At 35.3% G+C, this 26,731-nt stretch overlaps 1 protein-coding gene across 1 annotated transcript in view; it reads left to right on the forward strand.

Annotated features, from left to right (window-relative positions):
• GPC5 (glypican 5) overlaps positions 1-26,731 on the forward strand; it is a 1,180,543-nt gene that overhangs the window by 384,343 nt on the left and 769,469 nt on the right. Inside the window, exon 6 of the mRNA XM_037132503.2 lies at positions 8,303-8,423. Coding sequence (XP_036988398.2) covers positions 8,303-8,423 — 121 coding nt within the window. The remainder of the gene's footprint in view (positions 1-8,302; positions 8,424-26,731) is intronic.

Consider the following 26,731-nt stretch of genomic DNA (forward strand, 5'->3'; position numbering starts at 1 on the left):
AGAATTTATAGCCTAGCAGGGAATTACAGGCATTAAAGAAATCATTTTGCAATTAATTCCTTAATTACACTAATGATACATGCACCCTGGAAAACAAAGCGCTATGAAACAATCGTTGGAATGAGAACAAATCGCTGAGAAGGGGTACCCAGGCTGGCAGTTGTAATTTCCTGTGGCTGCCATAACCAATACTACTGAGAAAGTTAAAACTGCAGAAATGTAATCTCTAAGAGGTCTGGAGGTCAGAAGTCTGAAATCAGTATCACGGAGCAGAAATCAAATTGTCAGTAAGGCGGAGCTCCCTCTAAAGCCTCTAGGGGAGAATCCATTATTGCCTCTTCTCGCTTCCGGCATTCCTGGGCTTGTGGCAGCATCTAATCCCTGCTTTGGGGTCCCATTGCCTTCTCCTTTCCCTCTGTACAGAAGAAATCTCCCTCCATCTGCCACTTACAGGGACACAGGTGATTGCCTATAGGGCCCACCTGGATAATCCAGGGTAATCTCAGAATCTTTCATTACAGTTGCAAAAATTGTTTTCAAGTCTGGAGCAGCTGATTGAGGCAAGGTTCTAAATGAATGGAACTTCTCAGACGGGGAGGATGGAGTGTGTAAATCCTGAGGGATCTGGCAGAAATCAGTTGAGGGTTTGAAAGAGGGTATGTAGGAGGGAAATAGAGAGTAAAGGAGCTATTGGGCAAATTTGCCTAGAGATGCGGAATCTCTGCTTCATCTGGTCCAGAAACACCCATTCCGTTTGGACTCTGGAGGCCATCAGGAAGAGTTTGCATTTTGGGTATGCATATTTCTCTATCCTGAATCAGCCAATTGTGTTCCTAGGGCAATTACAACTATTAGAAATCTTAAAGTCCCCAGGCACGCATAGTTCTGTCTATGGAACTCAGTCCAGCTGTTTTCTGCACAACGTAACTGGGTTTGCCAAGATATAGCTGGAGAAGCAATTTCTCATATAAGCAAGAGGGAAACAAATTAAATTCTATTACACAAGTGGATTGTGTTCTTAGGACTGTTTGATAGTAGGAATTTGGCTATGGTCTAGTTAAGATGAGGTATGGATAGAAAGCTTAGTAACTTCCCTACCTCCTCCTCCTTCTTCATAATAACCATGATTCGAAGCCTTTCAGTTCTTATTTTGAGATTTAACAGACCACAAATGGAATTGCTTTACAGAACTTAAAGTTGGAATTGAAGACAAGATTGAAAGAAAGTGATGTGTTATGCTCAGTTCTAATTACTTCTAACAACTAATTACTGCAATTATTTTGCTAAGAACAATTATTATTTACACATCTTTTACAACTTCAAATTTCTCTCTCGTGGGCCCAAGAATTTCACTTTTTTTTTTTTGCTATGGAGTGTCTGTGTGTCTGTGTGTCTATCTATCTATCTACATTTAATTCTTATTATGTTATTATGTCTGGCTTTCATTAATATCCTAACTACTGTGTTTGGTCATGCCCAAAATAAGAGCAGATAGAGAAGCGTTCTTAATCAGAGCTGCCAATTCAGAGCTGCAGACACTTTTGACAGGGTCCCATCCCTAGTAGAAACCTGCATGGACCACATAGCAAGACCACCCAGTTCACCGAGCACTGGCAATGAAAATGAAAATGAAAAAGGAAAAATGAAAATGATTCCATTATTGGAGATGATGAAATCTATTAGAAAATATATAATTACCAGTCTATCAGTTAAAATATACTTCACCATAGGGCTGCCCTTCCCCTCTCATTGGCATTTATTTGCCAGTAAATGGCTCATCTGTGCTCCTAGTTGCTGCATAGGATGGTGGAAGCTCATGTTCTTCAGAGTAGACCTCTGCTTCGTGACTTACCTTAGGTCTCTCTGTGTACCGTGCTTCAGTACGGTACCCGGAGAATATGTTCTCTAAGTGGTAAAGTAAAATATCAATTAAAAATAGAAATAAATTTAAGGAACCATTAACCATCTGCTCTTCTAAGTTATTCGAAGGCCACATTGTTTTACCAAGTCAGATAAGCACGTGCCAGTAGAAATGTGTACTCCGAACTCTAATTTAACACGATGCAGGCAGCTTTTCAGAGATTCATATATCAAGGGGCCATGTGTATATATTCGAAAGCTTTGACATCGCCATTAAATATTAGTTTTGTTGTGTTGTTCTTTGTCTCTTAAAGACTCGTGTATTCTGCTTGAGAGTTTAGAGATACCAGTAATGGCTGCTGACATGTACAGATGTTACTTTTACTGACTAATCAGCCCTTCCTGAATTCTGGTTTCCCTTTTGGTCTTTACAAACAAGAGGCATGGGGCTACATTTTAGGCTGAAATATAGTCTCTCTTTCCTAGGTCTCCTTCTATAATTGTCACCTCCTTCCCTTCATTATTCTGTCATTTTATCCTTGATTTATAGCATCTTTGTCTTTGGTTATAAGCTGTCTCAAAGGATTTTCTGGAAATATACAGTGCAGAAGTCCAAAATGATGAAATAAACATACTTCTTCATTTGTTTTAAAGGATTCTTAGGTTAGACTAGATGACCTCTAAGATCCTTCCCAGCTCTAAATTTATGTGACTGTCACCAAAGACAGACAAAAAATCTATTAGGCTCTAGGCCAGGAGATAACTGCCAAGTTCTATACTCCTCGTGCAGGTATATTTTCTTCTTGAAAGAGGAGTCCTGGATTCAGCAGCCTGCTAAGGGCCCTCCAAGTCTCCTGGTGATAAAATAAGAAAACTGATGGCTGAAAAAAAACAAAAAACTACACAAAAAAACCAAGAAATAGGAAAGAGAAGAGTTTAATTATTTCTTTGGGGGCATTTATATATATTTGAACAACTAAGCTGAGCTTAATGAGTGTGGCTAATCTAATGAAATTAGTACATTTGAATATCGTCACAGTCTCGCCACCACATTAGCATTAGGTATGATTAAAATTTATTTCTTGTGCTCAGATGAGTCCCCAAAGTGTCTGCTGTCAACATCATTATAAACTAGCCCTTCAAAGCTTTCAGAAGACTTTCACATTCAGAGCAGGCAGTTGGTTCACTGCTTCAGGGACTGTATCATTTGGGGGGTATAGTTTCTGTTTGTATAAATTTAGAACTTGGGAAATTGTCAGTAGGGTTCTTTATTTTTGTTAGTAGAATAAAAGTCATTGAAAATAAAGAAATGCTGGATACTGTGTACTGAACATCTCCAAAGCTGATTAAAATATTTTCTTTAAACCCAACTGCATTATAATAAAAAAGTAAAGGGAAAAACTCAAGCAATAATTGAAAAGATGTGTTTGTGATATAAGTACTACTTTACAGTAAATAATGTTTGAGAGAAAAATATGACTCCGAGAACGATTTACATGTAAAGTTTACTGATCATGGGAAAATTCAGGCAGCTTCTAATTTCTTTCCAATACGTGGCATAATGAGTAGTGTACAGTATCCCTAGGAAATTAGCACACTCTGAAGTCAGAGGTTTTTTTCTCTCTGATTTTACATCATGTATTGGTAGAAAGTACTTGAGTGTTTCAGTTGGATGGTATGTTGGTAATCTTAGAATTATTGTACCTTGCAATTAATTTTAAGTTATTTGTAATGCAGGTGGTAGTTTTATATCTGAAATTTAATTAATGTTGCCATCAATTATGTTTTTAAAATTAAAAAATGCCTGTATAAGATTCTAGGAGCTTATAGTGTTTAATAATATGTCTAATAAGAGGTTAGTTCAATGTAATTTATATGCAAAATCATTTTGACTCAGTTTTATTGGCTCAAATAATATTTAATTTATTAATACTCAGGTAATAGTTATTCCCTAAATTACGCTTTACTTTTTTATATTGAAATCAAACAGCAAAGTGAGACAGAAAATGGGTGCAGAGTGGTGATTGCCAATCATCATAAATTCATGAATAATAGCCTGTATCTTAGTGAGAAGGCTTCAATTTGGAATGTGTGCCTTGGAAAATGGGAACTAGTATAATATTTCAAAACCCATATAATAGTATATGCAATTGATTATAATTAGAAGTGATTATGTAAAATTTCATACTTGCTTTGAATCAAATGAAGCTCATTATAAAATAAACCAAAGGTTTATTACCACTTGCTTTGAATTTTCAATTCAAAAGTTGAACACTATAAAGAGAGAGCTTTTGCTGTAATTAAGGTGTTTATCTTATAAAATGGTATCAAATAGGTTACCTGTGACCCACCTGGCTAAGCTCACACCTACAAATACTTGCCTCATCAATGAAAGAATTAGGACGAAGATGAATTAATGCCATTCTTTAATAAGCTCATATTTTCTGTCTCATCCTAACATGTTTTCATTTGATTTACCATAGTGATTGTATTGATTTCTAAATAAACATAATATTACCTTATTAAAATAATATTAGTGTTACCTATAAGAAAACACAAAATATGATATCTTTAGAAGGAAGTTAGTTATATGTAAATAATAATAAAGATGACAATAAAATATTTATTCTGTTAATTGTTACATCATTACATAAATTTAGAAACACAGATCTCTAATTTAAATATTATTTGCCTATAATTATAAAGCCAATAAAATGGTACAGATTAACTTAAAAATAGCTTGTGGCTCAGTGATTGAACTGAGATAAAGCTATTACAAAAGGGTTAATCATTTTGAATTGATTCTATAGATGTTTTCATTTTTTAAACACTCTGTAAGACTCTTACCCACCTGAAAGTTTATTCCCATAAACATGGCTCATAAAATCAACCAAGTAACTTCTTTTGGTTCTGAGGTCTCAAAGATGAAGACTTGTCCCATAGAGAAAATGTGCTATATGGAGGCTGCATGAACACAAAGCAACATTTAGCAGTGGTATCCGCTGTCACCCAAGTACTTGAGGAAATTTACAAAAAACATCTCTTCATAATCACATTCACCTTTGCTGCCAGAACCAGTAGGGAGGCCCAGAAACGGTTTCAGAGGAAAATTTGTTCTTGAAGAAGAGGATCACTGATGAGCACATAACGTGTACAGCCCAGGCTTCCTGTTGACCTGAGACCACAACGCATCTACCACAGCCAAAGACACCCCAGTGTTTTCGCTCCAAGAAATTAGGAGACTCAAAACACTGGAAATAGAAATTTTATTATATAGTCACCTAATCTAAGTCATATAAAAACTAATAAACAAAACATCTACTATCATCGCCAACAACCAGGTCTTCAGTCTCGTCTTCGACCTGTAACAAAGATGGTGATGGTGATACAAAGAGCTGTGCTCAGGTGGTCCCTGCTTCTCCTTATCATGTGCTTACATCCTATCCCAGCAAACTGACCCACGACTTCTAGGACATACCACTTGTAATAATTTGTCGTGAATTTTTGAGTTGGATTTCAGATTTTTTTCACCTGAAATGGTGTAAATGCATATCAAGACAACACACTTTTGCTGTGATTCTGAAACAAATTCTATTGCCTTCCAAAGAAAGTGTTTTAGTATCAGCCAATATGGTATAAGCATGAGTTTCAAACAAGCAACGTTGGTAAAGTCAAGACAAATGACTTTCTAAGTAGCATGCTGTGTGTAGATTATGTATTAGCACTCCTTTTTAATATTTCATATGTGGAAGACAAAGGGACCTGAAATCTTGTTAATCATCATTTTACAATATTTTTATAGAATGTAAATATATCAGTGCTTGCCTTTTACCCCTGTTAATGAAAAATGAGTCCTACTTGGGGAGTGAGTACTCCTATTAAAATGCTGTCATCCATTACCAGACCTGCTTAGAAGAAATAAGCACAGATGGTAGGTCTATTACTTCCCTAAAAAAAAAATTGGCCCCTCTCTTTTTTGTGTGTTTTGTTCCCTCCTTCTCATGGAAATGTGAGCAATTTTTCAAGTCAAGAAACCTCCGTAGGGATCCTTGAAATGTTTTATCCATTACTTGTTCACTTAGGAGCAAAAAGAGTGATTAATGATTTATTAAAATTTCATAATGAAAAACTCAAATAAGAAGTCTTTGTTAGAAAAATTTTTATTTGATTTAGAAACCATATGTTTTGCATGCAAATTGAAGTCTGCAGGGAGTAAGTTTTTATATCAAGCTGGGATCCTGAATTACTCATTTAGTAATGGCAAAACCATTTAGCCCATGTTAAAAATACCTATGTGGATCTTTTATTTATACATAGCTCAGTGAAAATTTGTGTGTTGTATACATATTAAGAAAAAGAGCACAAGAAGTTTTAATGTTTTATTTAGGTTAAAAATACCTGCAGACTGTAAAGTATGCAAATCTTAACTCCCCAGTTCAGTTTTTTACCTTTAAAAGCATAAAATGAGCACTTTTGTATAATGAGGGCCCAAATCAAGAAGGCTATTACTAGAATTCCAAAAACTCCCTTTAACTTTCTAGGTACTCTCTCCTAGAATAGTACTTAGGGTGACTTGAAGTATCATGGATTCATCTTTAAACTTCTTTTTTTTTAATAAAAATATTTTATTATTTATTTATCTTTAGAGGGGAAGGGGGGAAGGAGAGAGGGAGAGAAACATCAATGTATGGTTGCCTTTTGTGCGTCCCCTGCTGGGAACTGGCCTGCAGGGAACCGGCCTGCAACCCAGGCATGTGCCCTGACTGGGAATCGAACTGCGATCGTGTGGTTCGCAGGCCCGTGCTCAATCCACTGAGCTACACCAGCCAGGGCTAAACTTCTTATAAGTAGAATCATAGTTTGTTCCATACACTGCTTCTTTCATTCAACATTTAACTTACAAGATTTTTAGTATAGTTGGAATTCATTCAATCTTATTGGAATATAGTACATCGTTATAGAAATATTCTGACATTTACTTGTCAGTGCTAATGCTTATGGACATTTGGGTTGTAGCCAGTTTGGGGCTATTAATGAATAATACCTTTCTGAGCATTCTTACGCCTATTGAGTATATATCTGAGGTCATAAGATATGTTCAGCTTCAGCATACCTGTCAAACGGTGGTTTGGATCTGCTTATATTTCAACCACAAAGAGAGAGAGTTCTAGTCACTCCACATCCATGTTAGTGCTTGGTATCACCTGTCTTTTCCATTTAAGTCACTCTGGTGTTTATCTACCACTATTGCATTATGAGATATCTTCCTTTTCCCTGGAGTCCGCATTAACTATACCACCTAAGACCTATTCTTACTGCATTACTTCAAGGGCTACCTCAAAGCCCTTTTTTAGTTTTCTCCCGAGTTGTCTTAGTCCAAATAGACTTCCCCATATGCTCAATGTCTACTACCTGTGTTATCCCTACCTGTCACTTGGCATATGCTATTCCTTCTCGCTATCCCCTGGCACACCAGACATCTCAGTTATTCCTTGTGTTGCGCTTTAGCTGTTTCCCTTGTCTTTATGCTACACCAGCCTGTCAGGAAAATAAGGATAATTATACCACTGGAATCTAGTAGGTATTTTAAAAATATAGTAAAATGTAATGAATGAATGAATGTATGAATAGACAAGTTAATTGATACATAATATTCCCAGGTAGCTAATTAGCATTTTTAGATCAAGAATTGAGTCTTATATCTTCTCATAATCCCAGTCACTGTACAGGATTTAAATATTGTAGGAAGCACTTAATCTAATGAGTCTAAATATGTGAGTGAATACTAAGCTGACATTATATGATCGTCATTTTGGGAGGGTAGTGACTTACAATGACTTTTTACTGCCTGTGAAATCACCTTTTTACACATGTTTTACTAGACTCTTGTTGACCTTGTTCAGTGAACCTTGGTGAAAGCAGATTGTACTTTCTCTATTTGCAAATTAATGTGCAGGTTTTATTTGCTTCCTTATAATAATCGTGATTTTAACTTATGCAGTTAACATACATTTATAGTTCTTTTATAGTGCAACATGTAAAAAATATTATTGGGACTTATCTATATATTGTGTAAAATGAGTAAATGTTAACCCAGATAATTTGAACTAAGACATATGTGTAATTTGGCAAGAATTGGTAACAAAGTGAGATGTATATTAACTTTTTTCTAGCATATTGGTAAGTAGTATTAAAAAGCACAATTAATTTTGGGTTGGGTCCTTTGGCAGTATAACATGAGAATAATTTATATTTTTGTCTTGAGCATTTGTCCAGAAAAAAAACACTGTAGCTCTTCCAGTTTCTGTTTCAAGAAACAAAATTACAGTGTTGTAGACTCTTTAAGGAGTGAATCTGAACTCAAATCTGTTCAAATAGTTGTAGCAAATAATACTCTGACCAGGTTACTAAGTCATATATCTTTCACTGTTCACTTTGTTAGTTATACTCAGCGTGTGGTTGGAAATGGAATCAAAGCCCAATCTGGCAATCCTGAAGTCAAAGTCAAAGGCACTGATCCTGTGATAAATCAGATCATTGATAAACTGAAGCATGTTATTCAGGTAAGTGCCTGTCATCTTTTATTGGTGTACTCAGTAGTAAGTAAGAAATGGGTGTTTTCCATTATATGTGCTAAATTTGTTAATGCTATCTGATAGTCCTACCTCAAGCTGAGTATTGGAATAACTTCTTGCATTTAGGGTTTCGGAAATATTTGATTGAGTGATTTTTTATATAAAGTCAATGTTCATCAGTATTTTAATGGCTAGGCAACCTGTATCTGTGACAAGAAGCCATAGCCTCCTGATTTCAATAAATAAGGAGAATCTCAGGATGAGCTTCATCCCTAATAATAAACTTTAGACAGGAGAGCTACTGACCATTAGAGAAAACACATAGCAGAATATGTGGAAGATGCCAAATTCACCATTCAGGTAAGCCTCTGAGCCTTTCTATTAAGGTTTTTGCTGCATTTTCAACAAAAGTCATAAATGTATAATATGCATTTCTTATATTTATTTTCTATATTGCATTTTACATGTTATCTGGTAATCTAATTGTGTATGAAATACTCCCGTTTTACACATAATGTCATCTAGTCAAGTGAGTTTTTACTGCCGGTTTTAGTACATGGCATGGGAAGTATGCAAATATCTGTCAAAAATATTTTATTGAACTATTCTATGAACCAAAAACAAAGATTATGATATAAGTTACAAAGACCACCCTCCATTCTGCATCTATTGGAGTTTCAGGTAAGAAGGACTATTTTTTAGTTATTGGTCTTTATGTAACAATTTATATGTGCATATTTTTTCTAAGCAACTGGTTGATACTTATTTCTAGTATTATGTGATTATTTGTTGGAAAGTGTACTTAAACATAGTACAGCATTTTTATTGATATTGAAGGATTCTAGAGCCGTTGGTATGCTTCCCATAATTTTTCTGCAACACTTAAGTTGCTGTGGAGCCAGTTCTCAGGATTCTATTTCTACGAGGGTCTCTGTATCCTGAGCAAATTCATGTAAGCAGGGCATGCGACCTGTGTCCAAAACCATAGATTTCTCCCTCCCAGGTGGCAATGATGACGTCCTTCTTTATTCTGTTACCATTACTTTAGGAAGATAGAGCTCTCACCTGGGAGGCAGAACCAAAAGTAACTTACATTGAGAAAAATGTAAGAAAAAAATGGTGTCACAACTATTAGTGAGTTAAACCTCACGGCCTCTGGTGAATTAAACCAATTCCCGCAGAGAGAAACCTCCAAGGTATAAAGTAAGTACCTGCCTCATGCTGCCCAGTCCTGAGACATTTCTTGAAAGTGATTAGTGTTGGGATTGGGTCCAGAGCTAAGTGACAGTGAAGAGCGTGGGGCACAGTGAATAGTAGGACCTGGACCAGAGAGTGAGGCAGCACGGCTGAGGTCAGCAAAGAGAAAGCCTGTTGTCCTCAGAAGCAATCACATGGAGTTCCTCAGTGAATGTCACTCGGTCACTCAGAAGGAGGGAGGTCACTCTTCCTGCCAACTTTCGGGAATCTTGCTGCGTCTTAATATGAAAAACAGGAGCTCTAGTTGACATTAACCTTGACTCAGTGAGAACCTAATGAGGTTTCAAGAAAAATTAGAACATTACATTCATTCTTGAGCTTCTAGTGGCTCAATAACCAATCTATTGGGAACTTGCCATATAAGCTAACTAGATTTCTAAACATGCACTGATGTGTCAGTGTCATTGTTGGGGTTCCCAGGAAAGGGATTCTGGGGTGCGACTTTGTGTACGGGAGCTTCATGGCAGAGTGCCCTCACAATCAGTAAGGGACTGGAGGAAGTAGGACTGTGCAGAGGGAGCAACTAACTGTACTGTAACTAGCACAGAAGCCTCGTCTGAACCCAATAGGAACTGTGCAGCTGGAAGGGTCCTTTCAGATTGTCTGAAACTGAGACAAGGAAGTGGGTCTTTATTCCCCCAACTGACCAGTCATTGGATGTGGGTTACTGGAGTGGAAGGAGGTAGAAGTATGTGAACTCAGCTCTGAGTCATCAGCAGCCAATCATATTACCTGAGCTGAAGGAAGGATTGCCTTGGTCTAGGGGGTACCCCACAGCATCATGCAATATAGTAGAGTCTGTAGATCAAGGCTATTTGAAAACATGAATACAAAGTTGATCATAAAAAACAAAAGAGATGAATGTAATCTGCTCCTCTCATTGAGTAAGACCCAGTAAATTCTTAGTGGTCTCCAGAGAGAGCACAGGCTGATCCATGGGAGGGCAGGAAGGAAAAAAGAGAACTTCTGGTGTATATTTATTCCTTCTCCCTCTGTTAACTTTTTTTAGTTGTGGGAACCTGTATGCAATATGTAACTGCTCAATGGCACATGCATAGAGTTTTGAAATGCAGAAACATATGTGTCAAGTGGGTGTGCATTCCACCTGTTCTTATGGAACATATTACATGATGAAAACATATGGGGACCCCCATGATGGGTGGTGAGGATGGAGCTGCTCTAGAGGGAAGCGGATATGACATCAGGAGGCATGTTCACAAAGAAATAGGTAAATACCCCAAGTAGAGGGTCTGTAACAACTCTCAGGAGGAGGGCTCACTGGCATTGTCTCCCATCCAGCATAATACTCCCCCTTGCTTGTTCCACAGGCTCCAAAGCCACCTCTTTTTCAAGATGATGGGGGGGGTGGGGGGAATAACCCCAATTTTTTTAAAGCTTCTGTGTTAAATGCTGTCCTGTTGTTTTAACTTTACATTGGTGTAGAGATCTCCAATGATTCATGCTTAAGTTTCATTACAGGGTCACAAGAAAATATCAGATAAAAATGGGACCTTGGAGGTTTATCTTTTCAAACAAAGTCCCCTAAGATAATCTGATTCAAGTTTAGATTTTTATAGAAGATAGCAGAAAGTCATATTTTTGTGTGAGTATCACTAAAATAGGTACCTTTCCTATCTTAGAACATGTTTTCCTCTCAGCCAGATCTTATGGAGGTGAAGATAAATTTTTGTTTTTACCAGACTTCTGACTGCTGATAATGTGTGTCCCCTGGAAGGAGTGGCTCTCGTGCTGTCTACATCAAGGGGTAGTTCAAAGCACTCACCACAGGTCTGAGAAGGTTCAGAAAATGGTCTTTTATAAGTGGGAATTTATTAATTGGGCATAAGTGTGTGACCAGGGAGTGGAAGTTGGAACATATTTTAGAATGTCATCTGAAGGTTTAGATGTTTACATATTTGTGTTTGGGTTAAAAAATGAGTTTATTTTTTGCTCTAATGGTTATCAAGTGCATTTGTTAATGGTGTGCTTTGAAAATGCCATCTCCCATCACAGGCATAAGTGAGTGATTCTGTTGTCCATTTTTTCCTTATGTGGAAATAAGCCAGTCATATTATTTTAGCAAAAAATGTCTCCATGCATTAGCTCCCAAATACTTTTCTTTTAGCTTGCTGTTGAGCTACACTGCATTTCTCCCCTGCTACCTTTAAATTAGAGTCAGCAGACCAGTTGATAGGAATTTTACTTTGTAAAGCCATTTTTAAATGTCCTAATCATTAATTTATTCAAAATATTCAACCAACACTCATTGAGTTCCTACTGTGGGCTTGGTTTTGCACAAGGCACTGAGGCTAAAGAGGTAAACACATTAGACCCAACCCTGCTCTCATGGAGTTTCGTTCTAAGGGGAAGTAAACAAGCACATACAATAAATGCAGCTGACAAATATACGAAAATCAAAACGGGAGGAAGTCAAGAAAAGTACTTAAGAAGATTGTGCTAGTGGAGGCCACTCAGAAGGGTATATTTGGGTTGATCCTGAATGAGGAATCATAGAAAGGAAGAAAGGAATCACAGGAAAATCTGGAAGAATGGTGTTTGGGGCAGAGGAAATAATCAATTCAAAGGACTCACCACATGGATAAGTTTATTGTATTCTGAGAACAAACAAAGCCGGCTGGAACAGAATAAGTCAAGGGGAGAGATAACTATAAACTGAATTGAAGGAGGTCTCATAGGGGGGTTAGATTTATCCCCAGTTTGGTGGGAAACCATTAATGACCATGGGCAGAGGGTGATACGAGTTAATTAATGTTTTATAAAAACAATGTTGGTGTCACTATGTAAAATGAACGCTGAAGAGCAAGAATAGAAGAATGTGATGCAGGCAGAAGATTGTGGTGATTAGAGCTAGAATAAAAAGAATGGAGAATGTGAGAAGTGGAGAGGTTTAGATAAATATGGGAAGTAAGACCATCACAAATTGGTGATCAATTTCCAATTGAGATGTTGGAAAGAGAGGTCAAGGACAACAGCTAGGGTTGATGGGATGACTGTGTTGGTAAGTAAAAAAAAAAAACAAAAAAAAAACCAAACCCTGGGAGTGGAGCAGGTATGGGTTTTGCTCATTGAGGCTGATTAGGGATTATGGTTCTGTTAAAGCTGAGTTGCCTGTTAGACACTCAAGGTACCCCCCGGAGTTCAGTGGTGAGCACGGAGCGGGATACTGGACACTTCAGAGAGATACTTCTCAGCTTACCTTCTAAAGCCTACACTTGAGATTGGCAGTGCTTGTACCTTTCAAAACCACCTGTGGTATAATACTTATGGTATAGCCAATAGCCAGTGAGGAACTTTCTAAAGGGTTAACTTGAACTTCCTTAGATGTTTGCATCTGATTGAATTGTCCTTTGAGGGTAGATTGGAAACTAAACTTGATTACTCTTAGTTTATCTGGCTGAGTGTATGTATGGGCATTCTAGCTCAGATTTTCTCCCTTACTAAATTAATTTTGAAACTTCTTGTTCATATTAACTAAGCTTGTTTAGTGTCAAGTTGGCAGCAAAAAAAGTCACAGTTATGCAGCAATTTATCTTTAAGCATTAAATAACAGCTATCATTTTTCAAAGAAAAAATCTCAGCAGTTAAAACCCTATCTTCTGAGCAATTTTAAATGATAATGACCCACTGCTTAGAAATTACATTACCTACTTTCAATATGAAACATAAATAATATCAGAGATACTTTCTATAATTCTTTTATGACAAAACCAATAAGTGTTACAGTGTTGTTAAAAGTAGTAGATTTAAGTAACAGCTTATTTCTTCAAATGTAATAATTCTAATACATGTAAGAATATTTTGAGTTTCTATGAAATGTTCTTTTTATGGGAAGACTGAAACTTCATTAAAAAGCTCTCTTCGTGCATAAAGTTAATTTGATTTTTTAATGAGTGTAAAAGCAATAATCATAACCATTTACTTAAAAATCACAACATGTACATATTTTATAATGTGTATTTCAACAATCACAATTACTGGATTCAAACAGAGATAAGAGATTCTTATTTTTTGTAGAAAAAAGACTGTCAAATTGCCTTTTTTTTTCTCCCTCTATTCCTGGGATACCAGTATGATAAAGAGTAGCTTTAATGCTATGATAGACTGAAATGAGACTCTCAATAGATAAGTATGAGGTTAGTGGTTATCAATACAAAAAAATCCATAATTTCAAAAAAATTAGCATCTCAAGGTTTCTGAATTCTGAAAACTAGTCAAGTTTTCTTCACACTACTTATTATAACTATAAGGCATTTTAGGAAACTTTTTCTATTGTTAGTATAGCTTATAACAAGGATGTAGAATGGCCAGTCATAATTGATCGGTCAATTGTTAATTGTGATCTATTGGGCAAGGCATGGCAGCTGATTTTGAGAAATTCCTTTATTTCCAGTGATTCCTTTTCTTGCTCAGGAAACTCACCCTGACTCCTTCCCCCTTATCCCCACTGCCCCATAATGACAGTCCCCAGACTTACAATATTAGAATTCCAGACAGACAAGCATGTTTGATTTTGTATTAGCCATGCAGCAGTCATCAGAACACATTGTTCTCTTTTGGTTCAGAAGAAAGTGTTTGAAATGCACTCAATAACTTTGAATGGTCATCTAATTTAGCAATTAGTTTGTCTGAGTAAATTCAATGGAAGTTTGCTTTCCGGATTCTGTGGTATAATGCACTGACTTCACCATTGGCCATTTCATTACAAAAAAAATCGATTGTCAGAATGACACCACCACTTCAATTAGCATACAACCAACTGGAAATGAAAGTATAGAAACTCTTTTTGAAAGTAATGGGATTTGGGTTGGCCCTAGATAATTTATTTTTTATTATTTAAAGAGTATGTAATTATTTTATGTTAGAGAAAAATTTGACTTATATTCATTCACTAGTCTGCTGCTGATCTTATACTTTGTCATTTCCTGTTAAGATTTGAGCCTTTTATCTGCCAGGTTTTATATTTGTAAAACATGTTGAAAGAGCATTGGATAGTAGAACTTTTATACTTTTTATTTAGGTGATTAGGGCAAACTACAGCCATATGTAGGCTAAAATCTTTAATCTTTCTGTGTAAAACCTAATATAAATTATGGTTTATATCACACAATAAGATTCCCAATAACAACCAGCTCCTACTAAATTCAGATTTATTTAAATAAATGAAACCACTGGGCTTTAGGTTATTTCAAGGATTATGAAATATAAAATATAAATATACAGCATTATACTATAAAGAATTAGAATAACTGAGAAAAATAATGATTTTGACAATTGGTAACATAACTACCCATCAGAAACTCCAAAGAACTAAAATACAATAAAGTCCCTTTAGTTTCAGAATACATGCTGCTGAAGTGAACATGCCTTTAGTGTCAGCAAAGTACGTTTGCCAGATTATAATGATGCCCATGACCTTCGAGTTAGCACAAGGCACAGGCTAAATTTCAGCTCTGTGGGCATGAGCCGTATACCTGTAGTCACCTCACTAACATCTTTAACCCTCAAAATAATTTTCATGCATAATCAAAAAGACAATAATGAGTGTTGAAAGGTGTGGAGAAGTAGGCCCCTCTAACATTGCTTGGAAGGTAAAATTGTGCAACTACTTTGGGAAATAGATAATTCCTTCAAAGTGTACACACAAAGTTACCATATGGCCCAGAAATTCTTCTCCTGTGTATTCCCAAGAGTGAAGAATATATGTGAACACACACAAATTTCTACATGAATCTTGATAGCAGCATTATTCATAGTATCTAATAAGTGGGGATAACTGCAATGGTTGCCAGCTGATGAATGAATGAATAAAAATGTGACACATCTGTACAGTGAAATAGTCTTCAGCTGTATGGAAAAAAAGACTGGTACTAATAAATGCTACAACATAAAAGAATCTTGGAAACATTATTTTAAGTAAAAGATGCCAGTCACAAAAGATCACATATTGCATGCTTCTCTTTTTAAGATAAATATTAATAAATGTATTTTGCCATTTTACTTGAACATCAGTTTTTTTATTTGTATATAGAACATTCTGCAATATTGGCAATAGCCATCATTACTATGCTGCAGGCTTATCCTACCTGAACATGATGGTCTTTGGGATACCATACAACAAGGATGATTATTTCTTGATATTGAAATATCTGTAAAGTTTGATCAGTTTTTGCCCTTTTTGCTTCCTGATCCACTGTTCATTCCCCAACACACTGCTGTGTAATTACTGCCTTCATCATTCCACAAAATGCTCTTGGGATGCTCACTGATTATCTTCGTTCATGATCCGATAGCCAATTGTCAATTCTTATCTCTCTTGACTGTTTTAGTAGAATTTATTTTTATTGTTTTCCCCCTTCTCCTTGCTCTCCTCTTAATTTCTCATCAGCCTTTTTTGTTCCTCAACCCCAGGATCTTTGTCCCTCTCTTCAATTTCTTTGAATGCTTACCTGGGATCTCATCCAATCTCTTTTTACTTCTCATTCACACACTCTCTGCATCTCCCTCTCTCATGGCTTCATGATAACCACATATTTATCTTAGTCTCGATATTTCCAGAGTCTAAAATACCTCAATATACCAATTGGGCAAGGAGCGTGAAATTTCAAAATCAACAGTGGAAGAGAACTCCATCCTGTTTCTTACTGTCTTTCCTAAATTGATCTCTCTGCTGCTCTTCTAGATGCCTTAAGTTATACCTTAGGTATCATCCTTAATTCCTCTTTTCGTTACCTTTCCATATCATCACAATTTCTTGCTTTTATCTCCTAAATATTTTAAAACCTCTGCTTCTCTTTACATCATGGCCATTGTTATTGTTGACACCACTGTTAATTCCTATCTAGATTTGAATAATTTTACCCCAGTCCTACAGTCTCTTGTCCAGAAAATATCCTAAGACAGTTATCCTGTCTTCATCTCTTATTTCTCTCCTACACTCACTGCACAACACCCTCCTGTCTGGTTTATGTATTCGAAACCCCACTGCAGAATCTTGTGAAAGTCACTAATTATCACTTATGACAGAATCCAATAGACAATTATCATGTCAGTAACCATTTAAAACCATTCAATTAAACCTTACACTACTAAGATAAAATTCAGGCTTTTGGATTTTGATTAAATGTGTAAATTTAATGAGATGTGTATATCTTCCTTATTCTAAAACTACTCTAAAATGCAAATAAGTGAATATAAATGTATTAATTCAAAGGGAAACAAAAAAGTCCAATATATGTAAAGAACATTTAAGGCAGATAAAGGGATGGAAATTGACGTGGAGGCATCAGTTGCAATTGAAATACACGCAGTAAAGCTTACTGATAAGAAATTGGGTGATTCATCTGGCAACACATAGGGTACATGTAAATACCTGATGACATGAAAGACGGAGATGGAATCTCCTTTTAGCACAGAGCTAAAAGCTTGTGCATTGTTTAGCGCCCCAGGTCAAACTGAACTCCAGATCATTCATCCCTTATTTCTCCTTTCCAGTATAGAGGCGCATTTTCTGGGGGGAAAAATACCAGGAAGATTCCTGGCTCATAACTCTGGCCAATAAAAGGAAAAAATGAATTACGGGGCAGAAAATAGAAGAACTAAGTGAAAAGTCACACACTGACCTGTTCTCTGAATGCTGATGTGCAGATTTCCACTTCCCATGTAGAAAATTAAATTACTCTTCTTTAGACACTGATCAATTCTAAGGAAAATAACTTCATGTAGTGATTGGACCTCCACCAACTGAGAAGGTTAGTCGTCACCTAATTGGATGGTGATAAAATATTCTATTATACCATATTTACATAAAATTGCCCAACATCAATTGATAATCAATGTTCACTACAAATTTATGAAAAATATAAGGACAAAAGCAAAAAATGAAAAAGATAAGAGATAGTATAAAGAAAATACTCCAAAGCTATATGAATGTCCTCCAAAAATCATAGAATAGGTTGTATTCTTTTAGAAATAATACATTGCTTCCAAAGGATCAATAAAAGAATAAGAAAGAGCTTCAGGAAATTAAAAACATAAATATTAATAGTTCATTACAAGGTTTGGAGATAAACTGAAAGAAATATTTTTTAAAATTGAAAAAGGAAGGGATTTATATGTTGAAATATGAAATATAGGGATTAAAATGTTGAAATATGAAATTTCACTGTAAGTAATTAAAGTAACAATGCCAGAGAAAAGATCCAAACTAAGAGGGAGGTACAATTTATCAAACAAATAATACATCAGGTTTTTTTCCAAAATGAAGAATGGTGACTCCATTCTGAGCCTACCATGTAACCGATACAATGAATGAAACTACACATATACCCACAAGAGACAGAAATTTTGAATGTTGAAGAGAAGATATTAAAACTGTCCAAAAAAGAAATTGAACAAACATAATAACTGAACAAACATAAGTTTCACAGATAGTAAAGATACTAAGTTTGTATTTTGTATACCTTATGAAAATATAAAGCTGTTAATAAAAAGAATAATACAGAAATAAGAATAGTGAGGGTCCAGGAAACATGGTATTGAGTACACCAGAGTAGGAAAATGAATGACTGTTTGTAAGAGGGCATTTTATAATCCCCAAAGAAAAAAATTAAATAACTTGAAGTGATGCATTAGAATGTGTAAGAAATATATTAGTAACCATTTGACAGATCTGCTAGAACATTTAAGAAAATATAGGAAGATGTGATAGATCCAAGGCAAACTATGCAAATTGATAGATACCATGACAATTTTAGACTATAGTAAAACAAACACGTTACATGGATAGAAATATAATCATAAAATACTATTGATCTGATCTGAATAATATATTTGTAGTTATAACTATTATTTTCATCAAAACTTTGCTCAAACTGTATTAGATAGATGGGGAAATGGAAAATGGAACTTGGTGTTGTATCAAAAAATCAGTGAATATTGCCAAAAACTGCTAATCAAGAATACCTGCCCATTTAAGAAAAGTTATTTAGCCCTACGAGGCTGGTGCCTGAATGTTTAGTCGGTTTGATTATCACTGCCTGTAAGAAGTAGAAGCATAGCATGTGAAGTTCTTGGGCAAAGGCATGCTATTTTTTAACATAAATATTTTGGTACCATTCAGTTTTTTACCAGGTATATGTACTGCTCTGATGGATATAATTTTGAAAACTAAAGACAAACTCTGCATCATGATTCATGTTGACCTGTGGAAAGTGGTCTTGTATGTCTCTACTCTCGCTTGCTAATTTTTTCCCCTTTTCTCTACAAACTTGTCATCTAGTCTCTCCACACAAACTCTCCTCATGGTTTTGGTTCTTTCAACATTAGAGATTCTTTCTTACTTCTAGATCTTGCACCCTCCCTTAAAGAAAAAAAACCAAATAATTATTATTTTTACTTAGAAAGAAAAACATGTGTTTCTTTTCTTTGTAACTCATAGCCAGCCATTTATGTCTCAGTTTGTCCTGACAAAGAATATCTGTACCGTTAATATTTTCCTTGGTACTCTAACTGAGCCTAATGAAAGTGGACTTTCCTAGAGAAGAAAAATCAAGGAATTAAAAAAAAAACTAGAGTATTGGATAATTTCCACAGTGGACTCTGAACGCATATTCTCTTCCCAAATATCTTCATAAAAGTAGTGCAGTTTCTCATTTTCTGACCCCAATCATTGCCATCCTATTCTCTGTCTGATTTTAGTGTTTTGAGTCATGTTGCAGATATATGACTAATTTTTCAGTTTGAACTTGGCTGATCTTTTTTGCTTTGATTAAAGGCTCCTCTTCTGCTTTTTCTGGATGTTAAGTCACGTTAATAATTCTACCAATCTCACTGAATTCTTAGGGTCATAATTGTTCATAAGGCTTCCCCATCAAACATTCCAGCTTTTCTTTCTTTTTTTGTTATTCCTGACTTTCTGGGCCATGTGCAGTCTTTCCTGACAACTGCCACAACTCAGCTCCAAAGATCGGCACATGCACAAAAAATTCACCTAGTGATCTTTTACAGCACTCTGTCATACATAGTTTTCGACTGGCTCATGCATATTCCAGGTTTCTGCAGGTATATTACAAGTCTGTAATGTTTTGCAGACTCAATAAATGTACGCTGTAGTCACTTGAATGCCATTTTATGAATGCTCTTTGTAGATGTGACTGGCTGGTGGAAGAGGTTTCTGGCTATATTTCTTGCAAGTCAGCAGTACTTAACCACATGGCCCCCACAGTTTTGAAGCAGTTAATGTACATTGAAAGTAAGTTGACTTTTTAGAGGAATGTGGTCACAGGGAATCAATGTGAAAGTTTCCTAGGCACAGGATATTAAAGCGAAATAAATCTATATGAAGATTCATTAAAATACTGTATGAGTTCAAAGATAAAAATTAAAATATGAATTACAATATTCTTAAGAAATGTGTCTTATGAATAGAAGTCCTGCATTGATGAGATGGAAGCTTAATTGGTTTCATTGGAAATAAAATAAATCAAGAGTTTTATAGTAATGAGTTTGACTAGGTATTTTTATACATTTTCACAAGGCAGGTCTATACCATTTCTGAAAATGATTGGACACAAAGACCAACAGAGTAGAATTGAGAGCTCAGAAATAAAACCACATGCATATGGACAAATAATTTTTGACAAGCCAAAAACACATGATAGAGAAAAGAAAGCCTCTTCAGTAAATGGTGCTGGAGAAATCAGAAAGCCACATTCAAAACCATGAAATTACATGCCAGTGTGTCCCCATGAACACAAATTCATAAAAAATTGATCAAAGACTTCAATATAAGATCTGAAACAAAAAATTACATAGAAGAAAATGTGGTATTAAACTGATATACTTGCTCTTAGACAAGATTTTATGACTTTGACCCCAATGGCAAGGGGAGTAAAGGAAAAAGTAAATGAATGGGAGTGTATCAAACTGAAAAGCTTCTGCACAGCAAAAGAAAACCACCAAAAACCAAAAAACAAAAAGGCAGCTGACCAAATAAGAGATGATATTTGCAAACTACAGCCCAAATGAGGGGTTAATATCCAAAATATATAAAGAACATATACAACTCAAAACCAAACAAACAATTCAATTTAAAAAAATAGTCAAACAACCTGAATAGATACCTCTCCCAAGAATATATACAAAGGGCCAACAAATATATCCAAAGATTTCAATGTCACTAGTTATTAGGGAAATCAAATAAAAACCATACCACCTCACACCTGCTAGAATGATTTTATTATCAACAAGACAAGTAATAACAAGTGCTGGAGAGGTTGTGGAGAAAAAGGAATCCTCAGTCACGTCTGGTGGAAATGTAAACTGGTACAGCCACTGTGGAAAACAGTATGGAGATTCCTCAAAAAACTTCAGAAGAAAGTAACCATATGACCCAGCAACCCCTCTTCTGGGTATCCACCTGAAAATTTTGAAAATATTTATTCATGAAGACACATGCTCCCCTATGTTCATTGCAGCATTATTCACAGTGGCCATGACGTGGAGACAAAGTGTCCTTTGTTAGAGGATGGGATAAAGAAGATGTGGTGTATATATGCAATGGAATACTACTCAGCCATAAGAAAAGATGAAATATTGCCATTTGCAACAACATGAATGAAACCTGAGGATATTATGCTAAGTGAAATAAATCAGTCGAAAAAGCTAAGAACCATGTGATTTCGCTTATGTGTGGGGTACAAGTCTGAGAGTCATAGACACAGACCACGATATGTGATCTGTGTCTTAGACCACAGACCAAGGAGAAGGGAGCAGGGGGAATGGTAGAGGAAGCCAAATACCTGGTGATAGGAGATGGTTTGACTTTGGGTTGTGTACAATGTACTGATCATTTATCATAGAAATGTGTACTTGAAGCCTATATAATCTTATTAACCCATGTCACCCAATAAATTGAGTTAAAAACAAAATAAAAATGATTCAAAGGGAGGAATATAATAATAGGCTTCTTTTGCCTTTCACCAGCATACCTCAAAACTAAATTAATTCTCAACATTTGTGATGAAAGTTTCTGTCCTGATTTTTAAAAAATTATATCTAGCATGAAACTCATTAAACAGATGGTAAAATGTAATTTAACTTTCTTTTATACTCCATTTCTTTTTACCTTTTAAAGGCAAATGGGCTTCTCAGCTTTTAATTATAAAAGTCTAATTTTAAATTCTTACACACTGTGTATAACAAAATAAGACAGTTGCAAATTTACTCTTTCCTAGTGTCTTTCCACTGTACACATTCATTTTTAATTTAACAGTAAAGAAGTCCTTTCAAGATTTTTGTAAAAGAGCCACAGTATGAGAAGAGAAGTTTAATACTTTTAGAAGTTTAACATTTTTAGAAAATAAGTATTTTCTTAAGTCACTAATAGGTCTTGAAATGAAGACCTAATTTATAAACTTTTAAATATTGTTTTTGCACCCATTAAATGTTTACAGGGTTTAAATTTCATGATTTCCCTCCTTAAAAACTAAGTGAAACATGCCTCAAATATATTAATATGAGTTATACTTAAATTCTTATTATCATTTTTTATTGATGAGAATTGAGTAACAAATTTATTATGTCATACAAGAGCACAATAGCCTTATTAGAAAACTAATTTTCAATCTCTGTTTCACAAATATGCCGATGACTAGTGAATTGTTTAATTTTCCATGGTAATTCATTAATGTGTCATGTTTTATTCATTGTTAAAAAGACCTCTTTATCCAATATATATATTGAATGCATGAATAAAATATATGTTGAAGTTGATCCCTATATGTGAAATTTAAATGGAATGGGAAAATGGAACTTCCTAATTATCAAATACTAATGGTAACTACTTACATTATTCTAGTTACCAATCTACTATGCTTTCAGTCTTGCATTATAATTTAAAATTTTCTGTACTGTTTAATTTATTAACCCCACCCATTTTTCACTCACTGAAGGAACATTGATTTAGTGCCCATCAGATACCAGGTGTAGTGACAGATATAGGTAGTGTTAACGATGTTTGAGTGAGGGTCTCAAAGGAAGTGATTATATTCCAGAAACGATGTCTGTTGCCCTTGGGAACTGGTCTGCTTTGGTGTGAGCTGGGAAGGCCCCAAGTATCTTTTTATTCTAATCAACAAGTATTATCGAGGTTCTATTAGGGGTCAGGGGATTTCCTAAGCAGTGGTACACAAAATGAGTAAGACTATACCTGCTGGTAGTAAATTTTTTTATAATAAAGATATTTACCTTGTAGGTTTTATAGTAAGATTTTTGATCTAACTATAAAAGCCTCAGTGGGTTATTCATAGTCCCAGCAATCTGCAATAGACGACATTCAACTGAGATTAAATAGAAAATAAGTGACCAGGGAATATTTACCTATGGTACCATTTACCTCAATCAGAATATAGTAACAATATGTTGTAAAATATATTATGACTTGCTCATAGTAGTTGTGATGATCGAATAGTAGAAATGTTGGATAGTGACACCTCTGTAGCAGGTATCAAGCTATTGCTACAATAATGCTGTGTTAAAAAAATCCCTGCAAAACATGGTGAAATGTATGAAGACACATGTGTTTTTCTTGTTCCCACACCTGTGTTCAGCCACAATTCAGCTGATGAAGGCTGGATGTGGCTGGAATTTGCTTGAAAGCCTGTATCTGTTGCATGTATGAATACCAGTAATAGTAGAATTCATTCCTGTCAGATACTGATTTATTTTAATAAACTTCAAAAATCAGAAGAAATAGCTAGTGGAGAAACTACACTTGAAATAATAGTCTCAGCTCCAAATGCTTCTTGATTGTTTTGTTAAACACTTGTCCTCTGACTGTTTTGTTAGGATTGGTTTATTAAAGCATAATTAGGAACATTATCAGCAGAAAAACATGTGCTATAATTAAATCATTTAAATAATCATTTCTTGATGCTTTAATGTGCTAGATTTTGCCATTCATTAAAGTAGATAAGAGTTCTGTGTAAATACAACTTATCAGTAGTTTGCTTCTCTAGAAGTGTTAGAGAATTTAGAATTCTGCATTAACATTTAATAACAGTATGCTGTTCTGATGTTGATGCATTATGTTTGTCTACAAACCATGAAGCAAGATAGAAATATAGGATAATTAGATCATTTGCAACCTGTTTGTCTTTCGCACTTATCAGCAGTGAATTTTTTTTTGTCTTTAGAAAAATATAGATGATTTTGGAAATGAGCTAGTTCCAGTTTCAATATAAGAACCACTTATATAGTGAGATTATATTTACCAGTGTTTGCAAATATAGTGTATGAGCTTCTGTTTCTTATATTTCATAAATTTGTTCAACCAAACATGCTATTAAAACGAATAGGGTAGAGACACTAGTGCAAACTAGATCTCAGAGATCTCACTGTTCTCCCAACCCCTGAAACTTATCACTGGGACAAGGAGGTGGAAAGGAAGACACTGGGAATGTGGATTCTCTGCTGGTAATTATTTCTCTTCCTTTAAGAATATTCTTCAGCCCTGACTGGTGTAACTCAGCGCATTGAGCAGGGGCCTGTGAACCAAACAACTGTGGTTCGATTCCCAGTCAGGGCACATGCCTGGGTTGCAGGCCAGTTCCCAGCAGGGTACACACGAGAGGCAACCACACATTGATATTTCTCTTCTTCTCTCCTTCCCTTCCCCTCTGACAATAATAAATACAATCTTTAAAAAAAATGTTCTTCAATAGACAAGAATATGGGAATGTTTATACTAGATATTTTTGAGGTACTAAAGCATATACTTTCTCTAGATTTAACAAGTAGATTCATTTATGTAAAATATACTAACTGCAACTGATTTTGCATGTGAGTGTGTAGTCTATGCACATCCAAGTATTCTCAGAATGTTCTTGGTTACTGAACGGTTAAGGTGAACTGAATGATCATTCTTCTGTGTTTAAGATACATGATAATCTGCTCAATAGATTATTTTAACAAGAATGACAAAAACCTTGGTGTTCCTAATACTTCCCACCATGCTACTTTTTCCTACCGTGTCCCCTGAACGACTGGCTTCTAAACACCTGTTCACTCAGACACACTAGCTAACATTGTTGTCAATTATTTTAATAAGCCTTTATTCAACCCACTTTTATCCTAATTGAGTTTTTATATGTTTGTTTGCAATGGATCAAGCAGAAGGAATGACATGGAGCACCTCTACACGACTTCACAAAGTAGAGTAAAAAGTGCAAAGTTGGGTTGGGAAAGCGATCAGGCTGATGTAGTGTTGCCCCATTAAACTAGTGGCCATTTTCAGCAGAGGTGGCCAGGGCAGTGTAACCATTTGCACATTTGTTTTGGCACTGCACAACTGGTCACACTGCATGCTTTGAGGTTATGGAGGAGCCCCATGTGGGAGAAATGCATGACGGAGGTGACATTCATTGTGTCCAAGGCTTTAAAATGAAACCAGGGCAAGAATTTCAGAAGCTGACATATCAGGAAATCAACCAGGAGATTCCAGAAATCTCTTCTCAGACCCTGCACCTCTGTACTTTCAGGAATTTTTACCCTATTCTCCTTTTTTGAAATATAATTAACGGCCACAACAACATCAAAATTTAATAAAAAAAAAAAACAGTAAACATAAGATGATCAAAGGACTTTCTGGACATGGTATGCCAGAGATCTGAGGGACAGAGAGGAGAGATAAAAAAGAAAGGAGAGCAAGAGCTAACGTGAACGGAGGGGGAAATAAACACTAATAAGTTTCTTAAGTTTTCCTCAAAGAAATAATACTTTACAGATTTTCTTCTCCACACAAGTGTATTTTTGAAAATTTCCCTCTAAACCTTTTTTTTTTTAAAGACAGTGAAATCCAGGGGAGGACTGGAAAACTGGAATTCAGTTGATCAGTTTTCATTACTACCCTCTCAGTACTATTCTGAAGAGTCCAGAAGTCTTTTTAAAAAAATCGTATTTAAAAATTTATTTCTTAATTATAGTTTACATTCAGAATTATTTTGTATTAGCGTCATGTGTGCAGCCGAAGGCAGAAGTCTTTCTTGAGCAAGCTTCCGACCCCATTCTGACGGCCTTGGCCACCCCTGCTGAGAGTTGGATTCCCCCAGCCTCGCAGCTCTACAATCACTTGACCTTTTCTATGATATATTATTATTTTAATAAAATAGTGAATAATTTTCCATTTTATTCTTAAATGATGAGTTTCATGTATTAACACTTCTAAAACATTTATAAGTTCTTAAGGATTTCAAGTTAAATGGTCACTAAAGTAGGAAAAATCCCCATATGATGCATGTCTTTTACAGAACAAAAATGAATCATTTGTTTTCAAAATGAAGATACTTTGTCTCCTTCTAGAATTTTTTCTGAATTATGGCAGAGAATCTCATAAGCCATAAAATGGCTTATGGCAATATGGCAGAGAATCTCGTAAGCCACAATCTCAGTTTTCTTCTTTTTGAGGATTTCAAAATGAAAACTGGTGTTTTCCACAAATTCATTATTTTTTCTTTATTTGATGAGTGTACATAGATAGCTTTACCTGTACAAAATTTTCAGCGTAAACTTTTAGCAGAATCTTGCATTTTCATCATGCAAGCAGATGTGATTTTTAATCTTTTTCCTTTTCATTGAACAGTTACCTCGTTTGAAAGTTTTCATTTGATTTAATTTAACTTTTTTTATGGTAGATACATCTGGTTGTCATTTTAATGGGTTGCCTAGGAGCTGTGACCACAATAGCGTTGCCTTTCCTTGCTGTTTCATTTTTGATTCCCATTTATCAGTTTTAAGAAATGGAGTTAGTATGTTGTCAGAGATATGATTTGATTTCTCCTCCCCAAGATGTTCTTCCATAAGTATTTTATTATAACTTTGGAAGCAATTTATGGTTAATTGGTACATAAAACATCACAACTCCTTCAGAAGTTTTTACTTTCTCAAATATACATTGACATAGAGGACATAATAGATACTAACAATTATTTGGGGGGCAACAAATTTTTTTTATAGGGACAATT

Source organism: Artibeus jamaicensis, unplaced genomic scaffold (genome assembly GCF_021234435.1).
Source record: "Artibeus jamaicensis isolate MK-2021 breed Jamaican fruit bat unplaced genomic scaffold, CSHL_Jam_final contig_415, whole genome shotgun sequence".
Lineage (NCBI taxonomy): Eukaryota > Metazoa > Chordata > Mammalia > Chiroptera > Phyllostomidae > Artibeus > Artibeus jamaicensis.